Genomic DNA, 24,110 nt, shown 5'->3' with positions numbered 1-24,110 from the left:
GTGGGCCTTTTTCCGAAGCTGAGTTCCCTTTCGAGGAGCAGACAGCAGACGGCATGGACCCTCGGCGGGGAAAGGCGACGCGGAAACTTAAAAAAGCCGAAGCTGCGGCCCCAAAACGCTCGGCGCGCAGTGCGAAGGGCGCCCTGGAGGAGCCCGACAAATCTCCGCCGGCTTCCGGGGCCGCCCAGTCCTGCAGGGAAAGGTGCAGCCCCGATGGGAAGTCGGAGTCCCTGCGGCAGAAGAGCGCCCCGGGCCCCCAGGCGAGGCCGCAGGTCGGCGCACTGGGGGCCCGCTCCAAGAAAGCGCCCCTCTGCGCCGGGGACACTCATCCCTTGGGCGCCGCCACCGCCGTCCCGTTGGAGGGACAGGAGTCTTCTGCGTCTCCAAGGGCGCCCCTTCCCAGGGCGGAATCTCGCTGCGAAGGGAGGGCGGAATCCGCTCATGAGCAGAGATCCGCGCCCGGGCCTAAGGAGTTGCGGAACCCCGGACCGCTGGTCCGGGCCCCGAGCCTTGGCCGAAGAGAGTCGGCGCCTGGCGCCTGTAAGCTTCGGGCTGTGCTGGAAAAGTTGAGGTTGAGCCGTCAGGAGATCATCTCGGCGGCTGAGGTCGTGAACGGGGTCGTGGACCACCTGCTGCGGAGACTGCAAAGCTGCGAGTCCGAGTTCAAAGGCATCTCACTGCTGCGCACCGGGAGCTACTACGAGCACGTCAAGGTGAGCTGCCCAGCGCGCCAGGCTAGGCTTTCTTACCCCTCTTTCCACCCTCTCCGACTTCATCCTCTCCCTCGGGTCGTGGTCCCTAACCTCCCTTCGGAAGTAACTCAGACTCCTGTTCTACGGTGGCTTGTGACACACTTCTAATTAAACCAACAAACATTTGTTGGTTCCCTTATTCGTCTATCCATCTAACGATCATCCAACTAACCAGTATTGATTGCCAGCCACTCTCAAGACACTGCTATGAGGGAATTCAAATGTAGAGATTCATTCGCGTAAGCAGATGTGTATTGAATTTCTCTAGCAGTACTATACTTGGTGTTGTTAAACTCTGACTTGGATAATTTGGAGTGATCTTTGAGGAATTCCACACAATTAATATTATCTAAGAGGCTTTTTCCTATGAGGAGGACATCTGTACTCTATATGAAAAATGTCTTCAGTTACCTCTCCCCACCCTTTCCCATTTCTATGCAGATATTGGAAGCTCACAGTGAATGATCTTAGAAAAAAATTAAATGAAAATGTATAGGTATTAAAAAGCATACTTCCTAAATACACATCAATATAATTGCTTTAAAGTGTGTTTTCCGGAGCTCTGTTTGTTTGTGGGTGGTTGAGTCATTAAAATCATCATTACACTATAAATTGACCGTTATAGGAGCAGGTTCCTGACTTAATTTTATTTTCTGACCAGTGGCAAATTTCTTTGATTGTGTTTTTGTTTGCCAGTTTTCTGAGTGGTGGTCTATACACATTCTTTAGCTTTGTGTAAGATCTTGGGTGTAGCATGAACACAAATAGAGGCTGATAACATATCTTTACTAAAGTAATCATTTTATTTTGGAGTTAAATATTGGCTTTATTCAACTAACTGCTTCCTTCTAGAAGGAGGATGATTGTAAAACTCTAGATTTAGTGTTTTAGCTTTATAAACCATTAAGAGAGCAGGCATATGCATCTTTGTATCCCTAAGTCTTAACATATAGCAAGCCCTCAGGCTAGTGAATGAATGAATAGGCTGAAAAAGAAAGGGTGGGTGATCTCTCTTAAGATCCCCCTTCCTCAACCTTCTCCTCAACCTCTCCCGTATTCACCACTCCGTGTTGATATCCCTGGAAAATTCAGAAAAGAATATAGAAGAAAAATAATATTTTGTTTATTTTATCCAGTATTATCATTTTGGTGTATTTTCTTCCATTATGCATATATACATAAACTTGATTTCAGACTTGGATTTCAGGCTCTGAAAGCACAGATAAAATATACTCCTAAGTGATTTATTTACATGATTCTATATCAGCATTCATGTATTTTATTGTAATATCATCAACCTGGGTGAAAATCTGGAAAATATCTAGTGAATTTCTTGTAAACATTCTCTGTAGAATTGCCAGTCCGTGTAGTTCTTATTGTCCTAGTTGTTAATATACATTACTATTTGTATAGTTTGAACTGAATGAAAAGATTATATAGAAATCGATTGATTGTGATGGTTTCACGCAATGGCACATTAACCAGTCAAGAAAAGGAACAAACTATAGCAACGTGCAGCAACATGAATGAATCTTACAAGCATAATGTTGAATAAAGCAAAAGAATACATATAGCTAATGAAATAAGGCGAGAAAAGAAATAAAATGCATGAGATTAGAAAAGAAGAAATAAAACTGTTATGCACAGATGACTGGACTTTTGTACAAACTATTAGAAATAATTAGTGAATTTAGCAAGGTTGCTAGATATAAAGTCAATAAACAAAACTCAAAAGTATTTTCATATATTAGCAAAAACAAGTGAAAAATGGAATAAAATATAATTTACAATAGCATCAAAAACATCAAGTGTTTAGGAATAAGTCTTGTTAAAGATGTTCAAAATTGCCAAGTATTGCTGAGTAAATTTGAAGAAGAGCTAGGTAAATGGAAAGTTAAACAATGCTTAGATTTTCCCAAATTGATCTACAGATTCAATGTAATCTCAGTCAGAATCCATCGGTTCTTTATTTAAGTTGACCAGCTGGTTATAACATTTATGTAGAAATGCAAGGCACCCAGAATAGTCAAGGCGATTCTAAAGGAGAACAGTGTTGGAGAATTTACCCTAAGAGATAGCAAGACTTGCTATAAAGCTATCCTGATTAAGCACATGGTATTGGTGCAATGATAGGCAAATAGGCCAATGGAATAAAATATCCAGAAACAGATCCACCCATGCATACAAGTCAGTACAGTACGCAATGTATGCAATATATGTAATTCAATGGGGGAAAGGGTAGTCTTTTAAATAAATGATGCTAGATCAATTGTATATCCACATAGGAAAAACATGAACCTTGACCCCTACCTCACATCATACACAAAAAAGTCATTTGAGATTTATCATAGGCCTAAAAGTAAAAGGTAAAACAATAATGCTTCTAAAAGAAAGCATAAGAGAATAACTTCATAACCTCGGGATGTGCAAATATTTCTTAAACAGGATACTAAAAATGCTAACCATAAAAAAAATAGATAAATTAGATTTCGTTAAAATTAAGAGCTGCTGTTCATCAAAAGATGGCATTGAGAGAGTAAAAATGCAAACCATAGACTGGGAGAAGATGTTTGCAATATGTATTTTTGAAAAAGGACTCGTACTCAGAATATATAAAGAACTACAAATCAATAAGAGAAAGACAAATTAATTTAAAAATGGGCAAAAGACTTGACCAGATACTTTAGTGTGCATCCAGATAGCAATAAACATATGAAAGGCGCTCAATGTCATTAATATCAGGAAAATGCAAATTAAAACTATGTTGTGATTCTACTACACATCTATCTACTTGAATGGCTAAAATTAAAATAGACTCGATAGTTCCAAGTGTTGGAGAAGATATAAAGCAACTGAAACTCTGTTACATTGATGGTGGGGAGATAAATAGGTACTACCTCTTTAGAAAATCGGCAGTTTTTTCTAAAGTTAAAGATACACCTACCCTACGATCCAGCAGTTCCACTCTAGGGTATATACTCAATAGAAATGAGTGCTCATGTCCACCAAAAGATGTATACGGGAATGCTCAGAACAGCATTATTTGTAATAGTTAAAAACTATAAACATTTTGCTGGGTATATTCTCAACATCAATAAATAAATAAAATAAATTTAAAAAACTGTAAACAACTCAAATATCCATCAACAGAGTTGGTAAATATATTTTGATGTGTTCCATTAATGCAATGGAGTACTACATGGAATGATAAAAGGACGAACTGCCAATGCAGACAACAATATGGATGAATCTCACATAATTTGAAAAAACTCAGATATAAAAGAGTACATACTATATGATTTTATTTATAGGAAGTTTCCAACAGACAAACTTAATCTATGGTATTAGAACTCATAATACTGGCTCCCCTTGGTGGAGGGTTACTGACAGGGAGTGGGAATGAGAGAGAGCCTTCTAAGGTGCTGAGGGTGGGAATAGGGCAATTTAGAACACCACAAAGCTCACTGTTTTTACTGAGGTTCGACCACTTTTCTTGCGTAGACACTCCATGGATTGTTGCAAGCCTTGGTTAATTTACAAGTTCTGAGCTCCTCAGATTGTTGCGAGCCTTTGGTTAATTTAGAGTTCTGAGAAAGTTGAGTTTGACCTGTATTCTTACTACTTTTAAGAAGGAGCAGATTTTTGAAGGTTCTTACTCCATCATTCTCATTGACATCATTCCCAGTGTGTATTTTACCCTTAGTACGTCTCAATTCAAAGTAGCCACATTCCGTGTGTTCAGTAGACATATATGGCTGCTAGCTACAGTATTGAATGGTGCAGTCAAAGTGCTATACTTGAAGCATACTTCTAATGAAAGGCTACTGGCATTTTTTTTAGGAAAAATAAACATATATTATAATTGCTATAGTTATTATTGTGAGATGAAAAATAATATTATTTGATGTTCTTAAAAATGCTGTGCTTCAGAAAACCCCAAAGAATCCACAAGAAAACTACTGGAAACAACAGACGATTTCAGCAAACTATCAGGATACAAGATAAACATACAAAAATTAGTTAGATTCCCCTACACCAACAAAGGGAACTTCACAGAGGAAATCTCCAAATCAGTACCATTTACAGTAGTCCCCCAAAGGATAAAATACTTAGGAATAAATCTAACTGGAGATGTAAAGACTTGTACAATGAAAACTACAGGACACTACTGCAAGAAACCAAAAGAGACCTGCATAAGTGGAAGAACATACCTTGCTCATGGACAGGCAGACTCAACATTTTGAAAATTTCAGTTCTACCCAAAGTGATCTACACATACAATACAATCCCAATCCAAATTCCAATGGCATTTTTTAATGAGATGGAGAAACAAATAACTAATTTCAGATGGAAAGGGAAGAGGCCCCGGATAAGTAAAGCATTACTGAGGAAGAAGAATGAAGTGGGAGGCCTCACACTACCTGATTTTAGAACCTGTTATACCCCCACGGTAGTCAAAACAGCCTGGTACTGGTACAACAACAGATACATAGACCAATGGAACAGAATTGAGAATCCAGACGTAAATTCATCCACCTATGAGCAGCTGGTATTTGACAAAGGCCCAACGTCCACTAATTGGGGAAAAGGCAGTCTAACAAATGGTGCTGGCATAACTGGATATTCATCTGCAAAAAACTGAAACAAGACCCCTACCTCACACCATGCATAAAAACTAACTCAAAATGGATCAAAAACCTAAATATAAAATCTAAAATGATAAAGATCATGGAAAAAAAATAGGGACAACGCTAGGAGCCCTAATACATGGCATAAACAGAATATAAACCATAAGTAACAGTGCACAAACACTAGAAGAGAAACTAGATAACTGGGAGCTCCTAAAAATCAAACTCTTATGCTCATCAAAAGACTTAACCGAAAGAGTAAAAAGACAACCTACAGACTGGGAAAAAAATTTTGGCTATGACAAATCTGATCAGCGTCTCATCTCTAAAATCTACAAGATACTGCAAAACCTTGACAACAAAAAGACAAAAAACCCAATTAAAAAATGGGCAAAGGATATGAACAGGCACTTCGCGAAAGAAGACGTTCAGGCAGTTAACAGACACGTGAGGAAATGCTCACTATCATTAGCCATTAGAGAAATGCAAATCCAAACTACAATGGAGATACCATCTCACCCCAACAAGGCTAGCATTAATCCAAAAAACACAAAATAGTAAATGTTGGAGAGTTTGTAGAGAGATTGGAATACTTGTACACTGTTCGTGGGAATGTAAAATGGTACAACCACTTTGGAAATCAATTTGGCACTTCCTTAAAAAGCTAGAAATAGAAGTACCATATGATCCAGCAATCCCACTCCTTGGAATATATCCTAGAGAAATAAGAGCCATCATACAAATAGATATATGCACACCCATGTTCATTGCAGCACTGTTCATGATAGCAAAAAGATGGAAACAACCTAGGTGCCCATCAGCGGATGAATGGATAAACAAATTATGGTAAATGCACACAATGGAATACTATGCAACAATAAAGAACAATGATGAATCTGTGAAACATCTTATGGAGGAATCTGGAAGGCATTATGCTGAGTGAATTTAGTCAGTCGCGAAAGGACAAATATTGTATAAGACCACTCTTATTAAGAATTCAGAAAAGGTTTAAACACAGAAGAAACATTGTTTGGTGGTTACTAGGGTGGAAAGGGAGGGAGAGGGGTGTTCACTAGCTAGTTAGTAGACAAGAATTATCTTAGGTGAAGGGAAGAACAATGCATACTACAGGAGAAGTCAGCACAACTGGACTAAACCAAAAGCTAAGAAGTTTCCTGAATACAACCAAACACTTCGAGGGACAGAGTAGCAGGGGCAGGGGTCTGGGGACCATGCTTTCAGGGGACATCTAGGTCAATTGACATAACAGTTTATTAAGAAAATGTTCTGCATCCCACTTTGGTGAGTAGCATCTAGGGTCTTAAATGCTAGCGAGCGGCCATCTAAGGTGCATCAATTGGTTCCAACCCGCCTGGAGCAAAGGAGAATGAAGAACACCAAAGACACCAGGAAAGTATTAGCTCAAGAGACAGAAAGGGCCACATAAATGAGAAACTTCATCAGCCTGCGACCAGAAGAACTAGATGGTGCCTGGCTACCACCAATGACTGCCCTGACGGGGAACACAGAGAGTCCCTGATGGAACAGGAGAAAAGTAGGGTGCAGAACTCAAATTATCGTAAAAACACCAGACTTAATGGTTTGACTGAGACTGGAGGGACCCCGGAAGACATTGCCCCCAGACTTTCTGTTAGCCCAAAACTAAAACCATTCCCGAGGCCAACTCTTCAGACAAAGATTAGACTGGATTGTGGAACGTAAAATGATACTCATGAAGATTGTGCTTCTTAGCTCAAGCTGATACATGAGACTGAATGGGCAGCTCCTGTCCAGAGGTGAGATGAGAAGGCAGAGAGGGTCAGGAGCTGGTTGAATGGACACAGGAAGTCGGGGTGGAAAGGAGGAGTGTGCTGTCACAGTACAGGGAGAGCACCTAGGGTCACATAACAATGTATAACTTGAACTGTGAACTTTCACTTAAAGCACAACAATTAAAAAAAAATGCTGTGCTTCAAAGACACTAATGTAGTGGATGACTTGGAGCTCACTCTCACTTGGGTGGCCAGCAGCTGTAACGAGATGGCCCTTGCTCACCTGGCCAGGAAGGGACTACACACATTTTTGAGACCATTGTTACAGGAGGGTGACTGTAGTGTCTTATGATATAAAAGAAAATATCATAAAGGACTTTAGTTTTACTAAAATTTAAACTCAGGAAAAAAATGGGAACAGACTTTACAAGCTTACATGATATCATTTAGAATTATTTTTAATTATAAAAATAATCATGTTCATGGTAAAAAAAAAAAAAAATTGAGTATCGAAGTTTCAATAAAACCAGTAATACCCTTCCACCTGCTCCCAGCTCCTCTAATCCCATTTCCAGAGGATATAAACATTTGGAATTTTGTTTTTCAAGGTAGACTTTTTTTTTGTTGTTGTTGTTTTTGATGGTAAGCAGTAATTTTATTTAGTATGAGTTGCTTTTTGCCAATAAAACATTTGCGACAGAAATGATCAGCTGATCTCAAGTAACCTAGCTATTACATATGCTAATATTTCCCATGAAATGGAAGACTGCAATAAAACTATTCCAAGTCTCACATTTCCACATTTCTGTATTTTGGGCACAATTATTAAGGGGAATAGTGCTGTGGCAAAAGACAGGTTTTCACCCACTCTACTTCAGCCTACTATACTAAATTTTACTCTTAAAATTCTTAACTTTTATTTTTGAAGGCTGAAAAGAATTCGCTCCCACAAATCCCTTGTTTAGTGTAACTTTGGCCAGTAATAAGAACAACATTTTGCTTACGAAATTGAAGGCTTTCTACAACGCTTTTAAATATTGTTTTTCCACCAGATCTTATGTTTCAGAAATACTTGTTTATTTCCCCTCTCATGAGAGGGATGACTATCAAGGTAGACTTTTAAGTAGAAATTTCAAGACGTTAATTACAGTAGCTGGGAAAATATTCACAAGCAAGCATTTCTGTTCTGTTTTTACTATTTCATAGATATCTGCTCCTAATGAATTTGATGTCATGTTTAAACTGAATGGCTACAGAATTCAGCTAGAAGAATATGGCAATAGTGGTGCTTTTTACTTTGTGAAGTTCAAAAGAAATCCTGGGGGAAATCCTCTGAATCAGTTTTTAGAAAATGAAATACTGTCTGCTTCTAAAATGCTGACAAAGTTTAGGAAAATCATTAAGGAAGAAATTAAAAACATTGAAGGTAAGATTTTTGACTTCTGAGTTTTCAAGTTCTAGTCATACCTACTAACTGCCAGTGTATAGTCCTCTCCTCATCTTTCTTGACCTCCCTGCAGCAAACTGTTGACCTCTAACTCCTTCTAGAAACAGCTCTTGGTTTCTGTCCACTACATTTTCTTGGTACTCTTCCAAAGTGTTAATTGACTCTATTCAGTCTTCATTGAATATTCATTAAGCTACTGCCTGTGCCCTGGATATATATGGTTGAATGAAACAAGTGGACTCCCCTCTTGAAGCTTGTGATCTAGTAGAAGAAACATACAAATTGCAGTGAGAACTCTGAAGTTAATGAACTGGGAGAAGTGATATTGATTGGGGGAGGGGGTGGGAAGGACAGGAGGGCAAGGTCCTGAAGAAAATAGCTTGACAAGCTCAAGAAACAGAAAGAGGCCCATGTGGACAAGGGGAGAGTGACATGAGATGAAGTTGAAGAGGTGGCCAGGGGCCTGAATAAATAATTTCTTTTAGAAGGATTAGCACAAATCTGGTTCCTATGAGGTAGAAATTAAAGATGTCCCAAATATCCAACTTTTCTAAATTGCTGTACTACTCCATCATTTCTAACATCAAGTACTTCTCCTTCCCTCAGTTCTCTGCTTCCCATATTTTGGGTTCCATAATTTGCTGCAGTGTCTCAAGATAACTCACAAACCGTCAAGGAAATGGCTTATATGATTGTAGAGGCTGGTAAGTCCCCAATCTGTGGGTCAGGCTGGAGGCTTCTCCTGACTCACATAGTTGCAGGGGATGACAAACCCAGATTGGCAGACCATATGACAGGCTGCTGGCTCACATGACTGCAGAAGCTGGCAAATCAGGTCAGATGATAGGCTGCTGGCTCACAGGGCTGTGGAAGCTGGTAATTCCAGAATTGGCAGGTCATATGGCAGGCTGCTGGCTCAAGTTTCAAGAACCAGAGGTCAGATGATGATGAGCCGGATGCAGGATTCAGAGCAAGAGAGAGATCTTTACCCAGAGCATTCATATATATTGGATGCAGACCATACCCTCAAGAAAACTCCCCTTACTTGAGCAAGCCAGTACAAGGGTGTGACTTAAATAATGGTGGTAAGGGTGGTGACTGGGATAAGGGTGGTGACTTGAGTCATACCCTCTAGTAAGGAGGTAACTCAAAATATATCCCATCCTAATCCTGCCTCATTAACATAACGGAAAAGTCACTCCCAAATGAGACCATAAGCACAGGCATAGAGACTAGGATTTACAGCACATCACAAAATGAAGGATAATTACATCAGATCACAAAATGGAGGATGACTACATCATTACATAACTGCCAAATTACATCATTACATAACTGAACTGACAGACTACTGAAAATCATACAACAATCACATACAACCATCACAGGTTCTGTACACCGTATTTGCATTAGCAGCAAGTTGTCCACTCCCCTTGGTGGGCCACAAGCAACTTTTTTTACATAGTTCCACCCAATCATTATGTCAGAGTCACAAAGACTATGGCTAGAAGGCCATATTAAGTAATTCACTGCACCGCAGGCTGGATCCCGTAAGGACTTGCAAATCCTGGGAAAGTGTTTAGATTTTATTTTATATGCATTAATAAGTCACTGACAGATTTTAATCAGGGAGTCGTGATTGGCTTTGTGTTTTTAAAAGTTCAGGTGAAAGATGATGGTGGCTTAGATGGGATGGAGTTGGGGTGCTGGGGATGGAGAGAAGCAGACAGATCCAAGCTATAGCAGTATTTGCTGCTGGATTAAATGTAGGGACTGAGGGAGAGGGTTGAATTAAAGACTGTTCCTATGTTTCTGGTTTAAGCACCTCAGGTGCATTGGTTGTGCCATTTTTCGAGGTGGTAAGGACTGAAGCGGAACATAATTTGGGGTGTGAATTAAGAGTTTGGCTTTGGATAGGTTAGAGATTCCTGTGATACATTCAAGTGGACGTCAAGTGTGCAGTTGGATAGGGGTTTGGAATTCAGAGGATATGTTTGGGCTGCAGGTAAACTTGTAAGTCACAACATACAGATGGTATAGGGAATGGAGAAGATCACCTAGGCAGAGAGTGTAGGTTCATTTATTCATTATTTAATATGTATTTAGTAATCATCTAATGCCCAGTCAGTGTTCTAGATGTTTGGGACACATTAATGAGCAAACAGATGAAGACCCTTAACCTTCTGTAGCTTATAATTTTGCAAATGGAGACAAGTAATTAATAATAAGTGGAAACCCTAGGGGGCAGTGAATTTATGTCACTGGAGGAGGAACAACTCAGAATAGGAGGGTGAGAATGGTACACAACTCAAAAGATGTAATCAGTGTCACTGAATTATACATGTAGAAACTGTTGTATTGGTGTGTGTTTTGCTGTGTATATTCTCAACAACAACAAAAAATTAAAATATAAAAAAACACTTGGGAGAAAAATAATGATCTTGTGTGCTAGAATGTAGTAAGTACTGTAGTATGGGGGGAAAAGTCTAGCGAAGTGAAAGGGATCAGGAGAGTGCCGGGGATGAGGGTGGGGAGTGAATTGCAATGTTAGAGTGGTAAGAAGATCCCATTAGAGGCTGGGCTGAAGGGAAGGAGCAAAAGGAGAATGTGAGTGTTTTGCCGAAGGAGTGGTCAGTGTTCAGAATGCTGCTGACAGAAAACCATTGGATTTGGTCTTTGGTTTTGTGGGGGTTGTTGGTGACTTGGACAAGAACAGTTTCAGTGGGGTGATGGACCCAAAAGACTGAAGAGCAAAAAGGCAGGGATACAGTGGAGACAACCTGCACAGCCAGCTCTCTAAAGTTTTGGCTGTGAAGCAGCCAGGAGATGGGCGAGCGTGGGGAGGAGTGGATGTAGGCTCGAGAGAGTGGTACATTTTAGGATAGGAGACACTGGAACACCTTTGTATGCAGATGTGAATAATCCTAAGGAGGAAGAGATGACTGATGTAAGAGAGGGAATAATTGAAGGTACGAGGTGCTTGAGAAGGTGAGACAGTGATGGGCTTTGAAAGGGGAAAGGACACTTAGTGGTAACAGGAAGGAAGAAGGAAAGTGTATATAAAAGATGGGCAGTTTTGCTGATTTAGTGATGAGAAAATGAGGGCATTTTCTAGGATTTTTACCTTGATGCCTATCTTTTCTTTCACCATGATCTCTCCCAAAAGTCTTATCCATGTCTATAGCGACTTCTTGTACACCCTAGTTCCCAAAGCCAGTATCTTTCTCATCCAGAGGTCTCTCTGCAGTGTCTGAGCACCATGGCCACCTGCCCAGTAGCCATCTCCACTTGGGTATTCCATAGGCACCTGGAGCTCAGTGCATCTAAAATGGAGTTCATTCTGGCCCAGCCTTTCTTCCACCTGCTTCCTCTATTTTGGAGAATGGAATCAACCTCAACGTTTCCCACACAAACATTCTGGGATGGCATCCCAAACTCCTACCTTCTTCTTTACCGCACACATTTAATCCATCCACCAGTTCTGGTGATTTGAACTCTTAAGTTGCTCTCACTTCTGCTCCTTGTCTCTTGACTCTCACTGCCTCCGTGCTACACAGGTACCCATCCTCTGGGCTGGACTACTGGCCTCCCTACCTCTTATCTGGCTTCTTCTCCGGGCTTCCCTGTAGCCACCTGTAATTCCTAATGAAAATTTAATCACAGCATTCCCAACCACCACAGTCTTCAGGGGTTCGTCATCCGATATACCACATAAGATCTTATTGCCTCCCCCATGGTAAGTATCAATAAATACTGATTAAATGAATAAAGAATTTTGTCTTATGGGGTCACTTTCCATTTTAGAACTAATTTTCACCTTGCGCTTAGCACTTAATATATTTCCTGTTATATTATTTTCTCTAGATTTCCAGAGAAAATTAGATCCATTAAACCTTTTCTTCCTTTTTATATGTTTGAACAGGTATAGATATTGTTTTGGAGAGGAAGAAGAGAGGAAGCCCTGCTGTAACACTTCTTATTAGAAAACCTAAAGAAATATCTGTGGATATAATCCTGGCTTTGGAATCAAAAAGCAGCTGGCCTGCTAGCACCCAAGAAGGCCTGCCCATCAGTAACTGGCTTGGAACAAAAGTTAGGACTGATCTAAGACGACAGCCATATTACCTTGTACCTAAGCACGCAAAGGAAGGAAAAGATTTTCAAGGTATTTTGAATGTGACAGTTAATTTAAAGATATATAGTAAAAGAGGTATTGAAGAAATGATTGTTAATGTTAACTAGGGCAGTATAAGATGAACAGCCAGCTAATGCTGATGGCATTTCAGGAGCCAGCAGGCTAAATAAGCTATAAGATAGGAGTTTAGTGAGAGACAGAATTAAAAAGGGCATGATTGTAGTAATAAGGAGGAGCGCTGGTGGCACAGTGGTTAAAGCAATTGACTGTTAATCAAAAGGTCATTGGTTTGAAACCACCAGCGGCTCTGAGGGAAAAAGATGTGGCAGTGTGCTTCTGTAGAGATTTACAGTTTTGGAAACCCTCTGAGGTCACTATGAGTTGGAATTGACTCAACAGCAGTGGGTGGGTAGTAATGATACCAAATACTCAGTTCTAAAATATCTAGTAGCCCACCTTTGAGTTTTATCTTTTTTTTTATAAAGAAAAGCAGCACTGGTCTTGGGGACAGACTGTCCTGGATCTGAATCCTGAAGCATCTTCTCTTACTTGCTGTGTGGTTTTGGGCTAATTACTAAGCCTCTCTAACCTATTTGCTCATCTGTACAGTGGGTTAAGGAACCCTGGTGGTGCAATGGTTAAGCGCTCGGCTGCTAACTGAGAGGTTGGTGGTTTGAACCCACCCAGAGGCTCATATGATACGTTTAACTTTGTAAGAAACTGCCAAACGGTTCTTCCAAAGTGGCTGTACCATTTTGCATTCTCACCAGCAATGATTGAGAGTTCCTGTTCATCTGCATCCTTGCCAGCAATTGGAATTGTCATTTAAAAATATTTTTAAGCATTCTAAGATGCATGCAGGATGGTGCAAATAGTTAAGTGCTCTACTACTAGCTGAAAGGTTGGAGATTTGAACCCACCCAGAGGTGCCTTGGAAGACAGGCCTGGTGATCTGCTTCCGAGAGGTCACAACCTTGAAAACTCAATGGAGCAGTTCTGTTCTGTACATGTGGGGTCGTCATGAGTCTGAATCAGAATCAACTTGAAGGCAAGTTACAACAACAGTGGTATTCATTGTCCTTTTAATTTGCATTTCCCTAATGACAAATGATGTTGAACATCATTTCATATGCTGCTCTTCCATTGTATGTCTTCTTTGTTGAGGTTTCTGTTAGTCATTGCCCATTTTTTAATTGGATTGTGTTCTTATTGTTGCGTTGTAATGGTCTTTGCATATTTTGGATACAAATCCTTTATCAGATACGTGTTTTGCAGGTATTTTATCCCAGTCTGTTGCTTCATTCTCTTGACAATGTTGTTCACAGAGCAGAAGTTTATAAGTAGTCTAACTAATCAGTTTTTTCTTTCATGGATCATGCTTTTGTTGTTGTATTTTCAGTGTGATTTGAATGGCTTTTTTTGATATATGAATGATATTGAGCATTTTTCATATGTTTAAGAGCCATTCATGTTTCTTTTTCTGTGAACACAGTGTTCATATCTCTTGCCCATTCTTTATAGAGCTGTTGTTCTTTTTTCTCAATTATTAGAAGCTGTTTATGTACTAAAGATATCAATTCTTTTTCTGTGATAGAAGTTGCAGTTGTTTGTTTTTTTTTTTTTTTTGCAGTTTGTCATTTTTCTTTTTACTTATGGTGTTCTTTTGCTATGTAAAAGTTACTTTTATGTAGTTACATTAAATGTATTAGTTGATTCCTTTATTACTTCTAGGTTCTGAGTCAGAATAATGAAAGCTTTTCTTTACTCCCAGTTCATAGAGGGGTTCATCCATGTTTTCTTCTGGGACTTCACAGTCTGTAGTTTCTCTTTTTACTCTTCTGGTGAAGTCTTTTGATGAGTATAAGTGTTTAATTTTTAGGATCTCCCAGTTACCTAGTTTATCTTCTGGTGTTTGTACACTGTTATGGTTTGTATTGTATTTATGCCATGTATTAGGGCTCCTGGCGTTGTCCCTTTTTCTTTCTTCCATGATCTTTTTAATTTTTCGTTTTATATTTAGGTCTTTGATACATTTTGGTGTGAGGTATGGGTCCTCTTTTCATTTTTTTTTACAGATGGACATCCAGTTTTGCCGACAGCTTTTGTTAAAAAAGACTGTCTTTTCCCAATTTAATGGACTTTGATCCTTTGTCAAAGATCAGGTAATCATAGGTGGATGCATTTATGGCTGGGTTCTCAGTTATGTTCCATTGGTGTATGTGTCTGTCATTGTACCAGTACCAGGCTGTTTTGACTACCATGGCTGTATAGTAGGCTCTGAGATAAGGTAGTGTGAGGCATCCTACTTTATTCTTTTTCTTCAATAGTGCTTTGTTTATCTTGGGCCTCTTTCCTTTCCATATAAAGTTGTTGGTTAGTTTTTCCATCTTGTTTAAAAATGCTGTGGGTATTTGGATCAGGATTGCCTTTTATCTATAGATCGCTTTGGGTAGAAATGACATTTGTATAATGTTGAGTCTTCCTGTCCATGAGCGTGGTATGTTTTTCCATTTATGTAGGTCTGTTTTGGTTTCTTGCAATATTATTTTGTAGTTTTCTTTGTATAGATCTTTTATGTCCCTGGTTAGATTTATTCCTAAGTATTTTATCTTTTTTGGGGCTATTATAAATGGTATTCTTTTACTGATTTCCGTTTCGAAGTTCTCTTTGTTAGTGTATGGGAATCCAGCTGATTTTTGTATGTTGATCTTGTATCCTGCTACTCTGCTGAATCTTTCTATTCTAGTAGTTTTTTTTTTGTGGAATCTTTGGAGTTCTCTGTAGGATTATATCATATGTGAATAGGGATAGTTTTACTTCTTGCTTTGCAGTTTGGATGCCCTTTATTTCTTTTTTTGCCTTATTGCTCTAGCTAGGATTTCCAACACAATGTTAAATAGGTGTGGTGATAAAGGGCATCCTTGTCTTGTTCCTGTTTGAGGGGTAATGCTTTCAGCCTTTCTCTGTTGAGAATGATGTTGGCTGTTGGTTTTATATAAATGCCCTTTATTATGTTGAGGAATTTCCTTTCTATTTCTATTTAGAGTTTTTATGAGGAATGGGTGTTGGATTTTATCAAATGCCTTTTCTGTGTCGATTGAGATGATCATGTGATTCTTTTCTTTTGTTCTATTTATGTGGTAAATTATGTTGATTGATTTTCTAATGTTGAACCATCCTTGCATACCTAAAATGAACCCTACTTGGTCATGGTGTATTCTTTTTTTGATATGATGCTGAATTCTATTGGCTAGAATTTTGTTGAGAATTTTTGCATCTATATTCATGAGAGATACTGGTCTGTAATTTTTTTTTTTTTTTTTTTTTTTTGTGGTGTCATTGCCTTGCTTTGGTATCAGGGTTATGCTGGCTTCATAGAATGAGTTCAGGAGCATTCTATGCTCTGAAATAGTTTGAGTAGTACTGGTGTGAGCTCTTCTGTGAATGTTTGGTAGAATTCTCCAGTGAAGCTGTCTGGGCCAGGATATTTTTTGTTGGGAGTTTTTTTTTTTTTTTCTTAATTACCTCTTCAGTCTCTTCTCTTGTTACGGGTCTGTTCAGATTTTCTTTCTCAGTTTGTGTTAGTTTAGGTAGGTAGTGTGTTTCTAGAATCTCTAGGTTCTCAAATTTGTTGGAGTACAGTTTTTCATAGTATTGTTTTGATCCTTTTTATTTCATTTGAGTCTGTTGTAGTGTCCCCCATGTTACTTCTTATGTGGGTTATTTGCTTCCTCTCCTGTTTTTCTTTTGTCAGTTTGGCCAATGGTTTGTCAGTTTTGTTGATCTTTTCAGGTAACTAAACTTTTGACCTTGTTGATTCTGTTGGTTTTCTGTTCTTTATTTGATTTATTTATGCTTTGATCTTTATTATTTCTTTTCTTCTGGTGGCTGTGGTCTTCTTTTGTTGTTCTCTTTCTGTTTGTTCAAATTGTATGGTTAACATTTTGGTTTTGGTCTGTTCTTTTTTGATGTATATGTTTATTGTTATAAATTGACCTCTGAGCACTGCCTTTGTTGTGTCCCATAGGTTTTAGTATGATGTGTTTTCATTCTCATTTGATTCAAGGAATTTTTGGATTCCCTCTTTGATTTCTTCTGCTACACGGTTGTTAAGCAAGGTGTTACTCAGTTTCCATGTATTTGATCCCCCCCACCTTTTCCTGTTATTGATTTCTGCCTTTATGGTGGTATGATCAGAGAGAATGCTTTGAATTTTTTTGATGTTTTGGATTTTACTGAGGATTTTGCTTTGGAGCCCTGGTGCTGTAGTGTTTCAGAGCTCATCTGCTAACCAAAAGGTTGGTGGTTAGAATCCACCAGCTGCTCCTTGGAAACCCTAGGGGGCAGATCTTCTCAGTCCTATAGGGTCACTATGAGCCGAAATTGATTTGATGGCAATGGGCCTTGTGGCTAAAATGTCTTTTCTGGAGAATGTTCCAGGTGCATAGGAAAAGAATGTATTCCTTGCTGCTGTTGGGTCGAGTGTTCTATGTGTCTGTGAGGTCAAATTGGTTGATTTTGGCCTTTAGATCTTCTATATCTTTGTTGAATTTCTTTCTAGATGTTCTGTCTTTTACCAGTATGATTGGTGTGTTGAAGTCTCCTACTGTTATTGTGGAACTGTTTATTTCTCTTTTCAGTGCTGTTAGAGTTTGTTTTACGTATTTTGGAGCCCTGTCATTGGCTGTGTTAGATATTTGTTATGGTTATATCATCATGGTGGATTGTCTCTTTAATCATTGTATAATGTCCTTTCTTGCCTTTTATGGTGGATTTTGCCTTAAAGTCTATTTTATCTGAGATTAGTATTGCCACTCCTGCTCTTTTTTGGTTATTGTTTGCTTGATATACTTTTTTCCATTCTTTGATTTTTAGTATATTTATGTCTTTGTATCTGAGGTATGTCTCTTGTAGACAGCATATTGATGGGTCGTGTTTTTATATCCATTCTGCCACTCTCTGTCTCTTTATGGGTGCATTTAAGCCATTTATATTCAGCATGATCATTGATAGGTATGAGTTTATTGCTGTTATATTGTTGTGCCTTTTTTTTTTTTTTTTTTTTGTGGTGCTGACATTTTCTTTGTTCCTCTTACTTTCCTGTGCTGATTCATTTTGTTTGTGGATTTTCTTTCCTTTTCTTTCATTATTGTAGATTTTCTGTTTACTGAGTTTTTATGTTTTTCTTTTTTAATCTGTTAAGTAGATTAACTTTCTTTATGAACCAGTTTTTTATTACTCATATCGCCTTGACTTCCTCTCCATTTGAAAGTTCTGTACCCACGCCATTTATTCCGCCTTTTATTGTTTTGTCATTGTCACCATTTACAAATTGATGTCCCTGTATCCCTGTTTCAAGTTGTTTAGCTTTGTTTTATTATTGAGTGTTCTTTAGGTTGGTATCTGGCTGATGCTGTCCTGTGTCCTAGTCTCCATTTGTTGTCTGATGTTGTTGGTTCTTTAACCAAAAGACTCCCTTTAATATTTTTTGTAAACTTGGTTTGGTTTTTATAAATTTCCTTAATTTCTCTTTACCTGGCAATGTCCTAATTTCATCATCGTATTTGAGAGAGAGTTTTGCAGGATAGATTATTTCTGGATGACAATTCTTTTCTTTTAAGGTTTTGTACATGTCATCCCATTGCCTTCTTGCCTGCATTAGTGTCTACCGAGTAGTCAGTGCTTAGTGTTACTGTTTCCCCTTTGTAAGTGACTTTTCATTTTTTTCAAGCTGCTCTCAGGATTCTTTCTTTGTGTTTGGTTTTGGCAAATGTGGTTATGATATGTCTTGGTGACTTTCTTTTGGGGTCTATCCTATATGGGGTTCGTTGAGCTTCTTGGATAGTCAACTTTTTGTCTTTCATGATATTTGAGAAGTTTTCTACCAGCAAATCTTCAACAATCTTCTGTGTGTTTTCCATTTTCTCTCCCTGTTCTGGAACTCTGATCACAGGCAGTTTTTTGCTCTTGATTGTATCCCACATATTTCTTAGGTTTTCTTCATTCTTTTCTCTGATTTTTCCTCAAACAAAGTAGTATCCATGGATTTGTCTTCCAATTTCACTGACCCTCTCTCCCATTGTTTCAGATTTGCTCCTGAAACCATCTATTGTGTTGTCCATTTCTGAAATTTTGTGATCTTTTGGATTTCTAATTGTTGTTTTTGCATGATTTTTTAATTCATTTTGACATTTTTATTCTTGTATTATTTTCCAGAATCCTTCCATTGCTTTGTCTGTATTTTCCCTTTTTTTGTCTATTTTTTCCTTAGTTTTGTCTGTGTTTTCCTTGATCTCATTCCTAATCTCTTGAAGAGCCATGAATATTAGACTTTTGAATTCCCTATCAAGTAGTTCCAGGGGCTTTTCTTCTACCAGAAGGTCATCTAGTGTTTTATTTTGGTTGCTTACTGGAGCCATCCAGCCTTGTTTTTTTTAATATGTCTTGATATTGTCTGCTGTCTCTGAGACATTCAGGAATTACTTTCTTTGTTTATTGATTGTAGGTTTGTTTGTTCCTTCCTACTTTTTTGTTATATTTGGTTATGTCTGGGAGGGCGGCCTGGGCATGTTTTGTTATTTGCTCATCTGTGAGCACTATAGTTCTCACCACCTTGTCCAGGTGGGCAGGGCTGGTCACTCAGCTACGGTGCAGCAGGGCAAGCCCAGCAGGTGGGAAGGGTGGGTTGGGGCCAGAGGCGGCATGAGGCGGGGGCTGAGGGCCTGTGCCCATCCTGCACTGGGGCACAGTGCTCAGCAGGCCTGGGCGGGGGACAGCTGGGTCCAGGGGTCCATGCTTGCTCCGCTCAGGGGCATGGCACTCAGCAGAGCAGGGTCTGGGGGTCCATACCAGTGCCACTAGGTTGCACAGCACTCAATGGGGCAGGGCTGGGGGTGGCATGGGGCGGGGTCCGTAGGCCTGCATCTGTGCTGCTTGGGGGCATAGCGTTCAGAGGGTGGTGCAGAGAGGCAGGAGGGAAGGGAAAGGATTAATGTGCAGAGCTAGGTGGGAGAGAGAAAAGAGAGAAACAAAAGTAAGAAAAAAAAAAGTAGTGGCATGGCAGGAGCTGCGGGCTGGGGTGGGTTATACCCATGGAGGCTGTGTGCCAGGGACTCTTTAACCGAGCCGTGCAGCACGGCCCTTCAAGAAGGGGCAGAGGCAGTGCATGGGGCCTGGTAGGTGGGAGAAAGGAAAGGAAGGAAGGGAATGAAAGAGAAGAAACAACAACAACAAAAAATATGGTGCTTTGGGAACTGGCCGTTGGGGATGGGACAAAACTGGGCTGATCCTGAGCTGGTGTCTCTCTCACCAGGTATTGTGGCACAGCCACAGTCAGGAAGGGGCAGATGCGGTGTAGGGGGCTAGGTGGGAGGAACAAGGGAAAGGGAGAAAGGGAAAGAGAGAAAAAAAAAATAAGGCACTGAGAGAGCTAGCCAGTGGGGGCAGGGCAGACCTGGGGCAGCGGTGAGCTGGTATGTCTCTGGCTGAGCGACTGTGGCCTGCTGGAGAGTGGCAGAGGCAGCATATAGGGCAGAAAGTTGAAGGATGGGAAAGTGTATCTCTCTGGTTACTGGGTGCTCTATCACCTGGTGGGAGCTCCATGAAGTTGCCTTCCCAAAATCCCTGTCTGGGGTCGTTGTTGGCCGTGTTCCACAATGGTGAAGCTATACTGCATTAGCTGGTAGGGGACCTCTAGTCCATAGCTCTCCTCATTATCTGTTCTTTGGCAGTTTCTTCTTCCATTCAGTGCTTAATCTAGTTCTTTATCCCTTCATTTGATGCTTAGGGTTCCAAGACTGATGTTTACATCTGTTTTACTACGTTTTTCGGGTCTTTGCTGCAGAGGGATGGCATGGTGCTTCTGTTGGCTCCACCTCCTGAGAGGTGTTTTTAAAAATGATGAGTGAATGTTGAATTTTATTAGCTGCATTTTCTGCATCTTTTAGATGATCACATGATGTTTCTTTATTCTGCTAATTTGACAAACTGTACTGATTGATTTTATACTCATAAATTAGTCAGGCATTCCTGGTATGAAACCAGCTAGTTAATAGGATGGTCAGAGCTTAAAAGAGATAGTCATGGTACAACTTAGGGGAAAGGAGGAAATCGTTGTATTCTTACACAAACTCTTCCCCAAAAATAAAAAGAAAATATTCCCCAATTTATTCTATTTAATACTAAAACTTGCAAGGATGCTATAGAAACAAAATATTAAAAAGCTGAATTTAGCAGTTTATAAAAGGTAATCCATTTTACTATGACTATTTTAAGCTCTTACTCCCCCCACAGCCATTTTCCCATCTCAGCCCATTGGTTGCTCCAAAGCGCCTATTTTAATATATAATTACATTATTTATCTGTTCACTTATTTTCATCTGTCTTCCATATAAAATCTTTTCAGAATGACGTTTTAGTGAAGAAAATAGCTTAAATATTGTTTTGCTTGGATATGGGTAATTTTAGCAAAATGCTTTTCTGTTTTTCTTTTCAAAATTTAGAAGAAACATGGCGTCTGTCCTTCTCTCATATTGAAAAGTATATTTTGAATGATCATGGACAAACTAAAACATGCTGTGAAAATAATGGAGTGAAATGTTGCAGGTAACTTTTTTATTTTGTTAAATGGCAGATTGTCTGTGGAATGCTTAATTCATTTTTGACCAGTTAGCTCAAACATTATGATGATCAATGCTGGGTTGAGTCCTGGGAGCAGGGCAGGGCCGGGTTGGACTAGGATATTATCCAGAGGGTTAGTTATCTAGTGCTGCTAGAAATACTACAAGTGGATGGCTTTAACAAAGAGAATTTTATTCTCTCACAGTTTAGGAGGCTGTAAGTCCAAATTCAGGGTCCCAGCTCTAGGGGAAGGCTTTCTGTCTGTCCGTTCTGGGGGAAGATCCTTGTCATCAGTCTTCCCCTGGTCTAGGAGCTTCTCAGCACAGGAACCCTGGGTCCAAAGGACATGCTGTGCTCCCAGTGCTGCTTTCTTGGTGGTATGAGATCCCCCTGTCTCTCTGCTGTATTCTGTCTTTTATCTCTCAAAAGAGATTGACTTAAGACACAACCTAATCTTGTAGACTGAATCCTGCCTCATTAACATAACTGTCGCTAATCGCATCTCATAGACATCATAGAGGTAGGATTTACAACACATAGGAAAATCACGTCAGATGACAAAATGGTGGACAGTCACATAATAAATAACTGTGAGTCATGGCATAGCCAAATTGACACATATTTTTGGGGAACACAATTCAATCCATGACAGTAAGCATTAAACTTAAAGAAATCACATTCAAGGGACTAAGGAAAGGGTGTTAGAAGGCAAGGCCTGGACTGTAATGGGTATATAAGGTAGGATAGTGTGAGAGGCTATGAACACTAGCTATGACAATGTGATGTATCAGTAGTCTGGTTGCTTAAAGATCATGCGTATTAATATCATGTAATGGGTGGAAGCCAAAGGGTCACTTTTATTGGATTCTTTCTTAGGGATGGTTTGGCTTTGTTGAAGGCCAGGGACTGATTGGCTGGCCAAACTTGAAACAACACTAAGAGACGAGTAATTATTTTTCTTGGTAACGTACATATCATAAAAACTGAGATTAAAAAGCAATTGTTCATTTGAATTTCTGGCATTAACCAGTATAAAGGTCACAAAAGTTAAAATGTCAAGGTAAGAATGCCTAACATGTAGGCACAGGAAGTTCATTAAGATTTATGTGCAGGCGTTGAAGAAAATTGTATTCCTAATAAGTCTAAATAATTTTTTAAAAATCTCAAATTTTGTCAACTATTAAATAACTGGATGGATAAGGTAAATATTTGCAGTCCAAGGAATCAAAGTTGTTTTATTAAAATTAAAACAAGATTTTTCTAGCTACTGAATAGCTGGATGAATAATATAAATGTCAATTTTATGTAGTTGGATTAATTCTGGTGGAAGCTGGAATGGGATGAGGGAAGAAGAGATATGTTGTTTTTGAAACTTCAAAGCATATATTTTAAAAAATAATCAGGTTTTAGGTTGACTTTATATTTGTTATTTATATATCTTTACTATTTTTAATTTATTTTTTCTGTAAGACACCTAAAATCCTTTGTGGAATGAGATGGGTTTTAAATATATAAAAATAAATATTCTTTTTTGATCAACAGGAAATACTGTTTAAAACTAATGAAGTATCTTTTAGAACAGCTGAAAAAAAAGTTTGAAACCCGAAAAGAACTGAACAAATTCTGTTCTTACCATGTGAAAACTGCCTTCTTTCATATATGTACCCAGGTCCCAAATGACAGTCAGTGGCACCCCAAAAACCTGGTCGAGTGCTTTGATAACTGTGTGACATACTTTCTTCATTGCCTCAGGACGGAGCAACTGAGGCATTATTTTATTCCTGGATTCAATCTATTCTCTCCAGACCAAATTGACAAAATAAGTAAAGAATTTCTGTCAAGGCAAATTGAATATGAAAGAAACAATGGATTTCCAGTTTTTTGGTGAATTTTGAAATTATGTTTTAAAAAAGGACCCAGATTAGAGTGACCTTATAATAATTAGAATGTTTTAAGTTTATCACTGTGATGATGGACTAAGATGAATGAAAATAGTTATTCAGCTATCAGTTTATCTTAATAAAGTACAAAAGGAATGATTATCGCAGAAAGAGATTAGTCAAGGAATAAGATGCAAAAATTCTTTCATGCCTCACACTGTACACAAAAACAAATTCCAAACAGGTTAAGGACCTAAACATGCAAATTAAGCCATAAAATTCATAGAAGAACAAGTGGGACCTGATAAAAATTAAAAACTTTTCTCCAACAAAAGACTTAACCAAAAAAGCAAGAAGACAATCTACTGACTGGGAGAATATCATCGGAAGCCATATATCCAACAAGAATCTAATAACCAAAATGTATATAAAACTTCGACAACTTAACAACAGACAACCCAGTCATCAAATGGGCAAAGGACTTGAATAGGAATTTCACCAAAGAGGGCATTCAGATGGACACCAAACACGTGAAAAGATACTCAGCATCATTAGTCATCAGAGAGATGCAAATCAAAATCACAGTGAGATACCACTTACTCCCACTAGGGTGGCTAAGATTAAAAAAAATAAAAATAAGAAAATAACAAATGTTATCGAGGTTGCGAGGAAATTGGAATCCTTATCTATTGCTTGTGGAAATGCAAAATGGTACAGCCATTGTGGAAAACAGTGTGGCAGTTCCTCAAAAAACTAAAAATAGAGCTACCATATGACCCAGCAATTCCACTCCTGGGTATATACCCAAAAGACTGGAAAGCAGAGACTCAAAAAGAGACTTGTACACCAAGGTTCATTGCAGCACTATTCACAATAA

The 24,110-nt window shown here is 39.0% G+C and overlaps 1 protein-coding gene across 1 annotated transcript; it reads left to right on the top strand.

The window, feature by feature from the left end:
• CGAS (cyclic GMP-AMP synthase) lies at positions 1–23,631 on the top strand. Its single transcript, XM_004381389.2, has 5 exons — positions 1–713; positions 8,359–8,578; positions 12,522–12,764; positions 21,236–21,338; positions 22,896–23,631. Exons 1-5 carry the CDS (start codon positions 54–56, stop codon positions 23,239–23,241), a joined length of 1,572 nt encoding a protein of 523 aa, XP_004381446.1. The 5' UTR covers positions 1–53; the 3' UTR covers positions 23,242–23,631.
• The last annotated feature ends 479 nt before the right edge of the window (positions 23,632–24,110 follow it).

This window comes from Trichechus manatus, unplaced genomic scaffold, assembly GCF_000243295.1.
Source record: "Trichechus manatus latirostris isolate Lorelei unplaced genomic scaffold, TriManLat1.0 scaffold00083, whole genome shotgun sequence".
Taxonomy (NCBI): Eukaryota; Metazoa; Chordata; class Mammalia; order Sirenia; family Trichechidae; genus Trichechus; species Trichechus manatus.
Note: the sequence above shows the minus strand (reverse complement) of the source record. Positions and strands in the feature narration are given on the sequence as shown.

Coding starts and splice junctions, on each gene's coding strand:
- CGAS (XM_004381389.2), top strand. CDS start 54: ATGGACCCTCGGCGGGGAAAGGCGACGCGGAAACTTAAAAAAGCCGAA. Junction 714..8,358: donor GCTACTACGAGCACGTCAAG/GTGAGCTGCCCA, acceptor ACTATTTCATAG/ATATCTGCTCCTAATGAATT. Junction 8,579..12,521: donor AGAAATTAAAAACATTGAAG/GTAAGATTTTTG, acceptor ATGTTTGAACAG/GTATAGATATTGTTTTGGAG.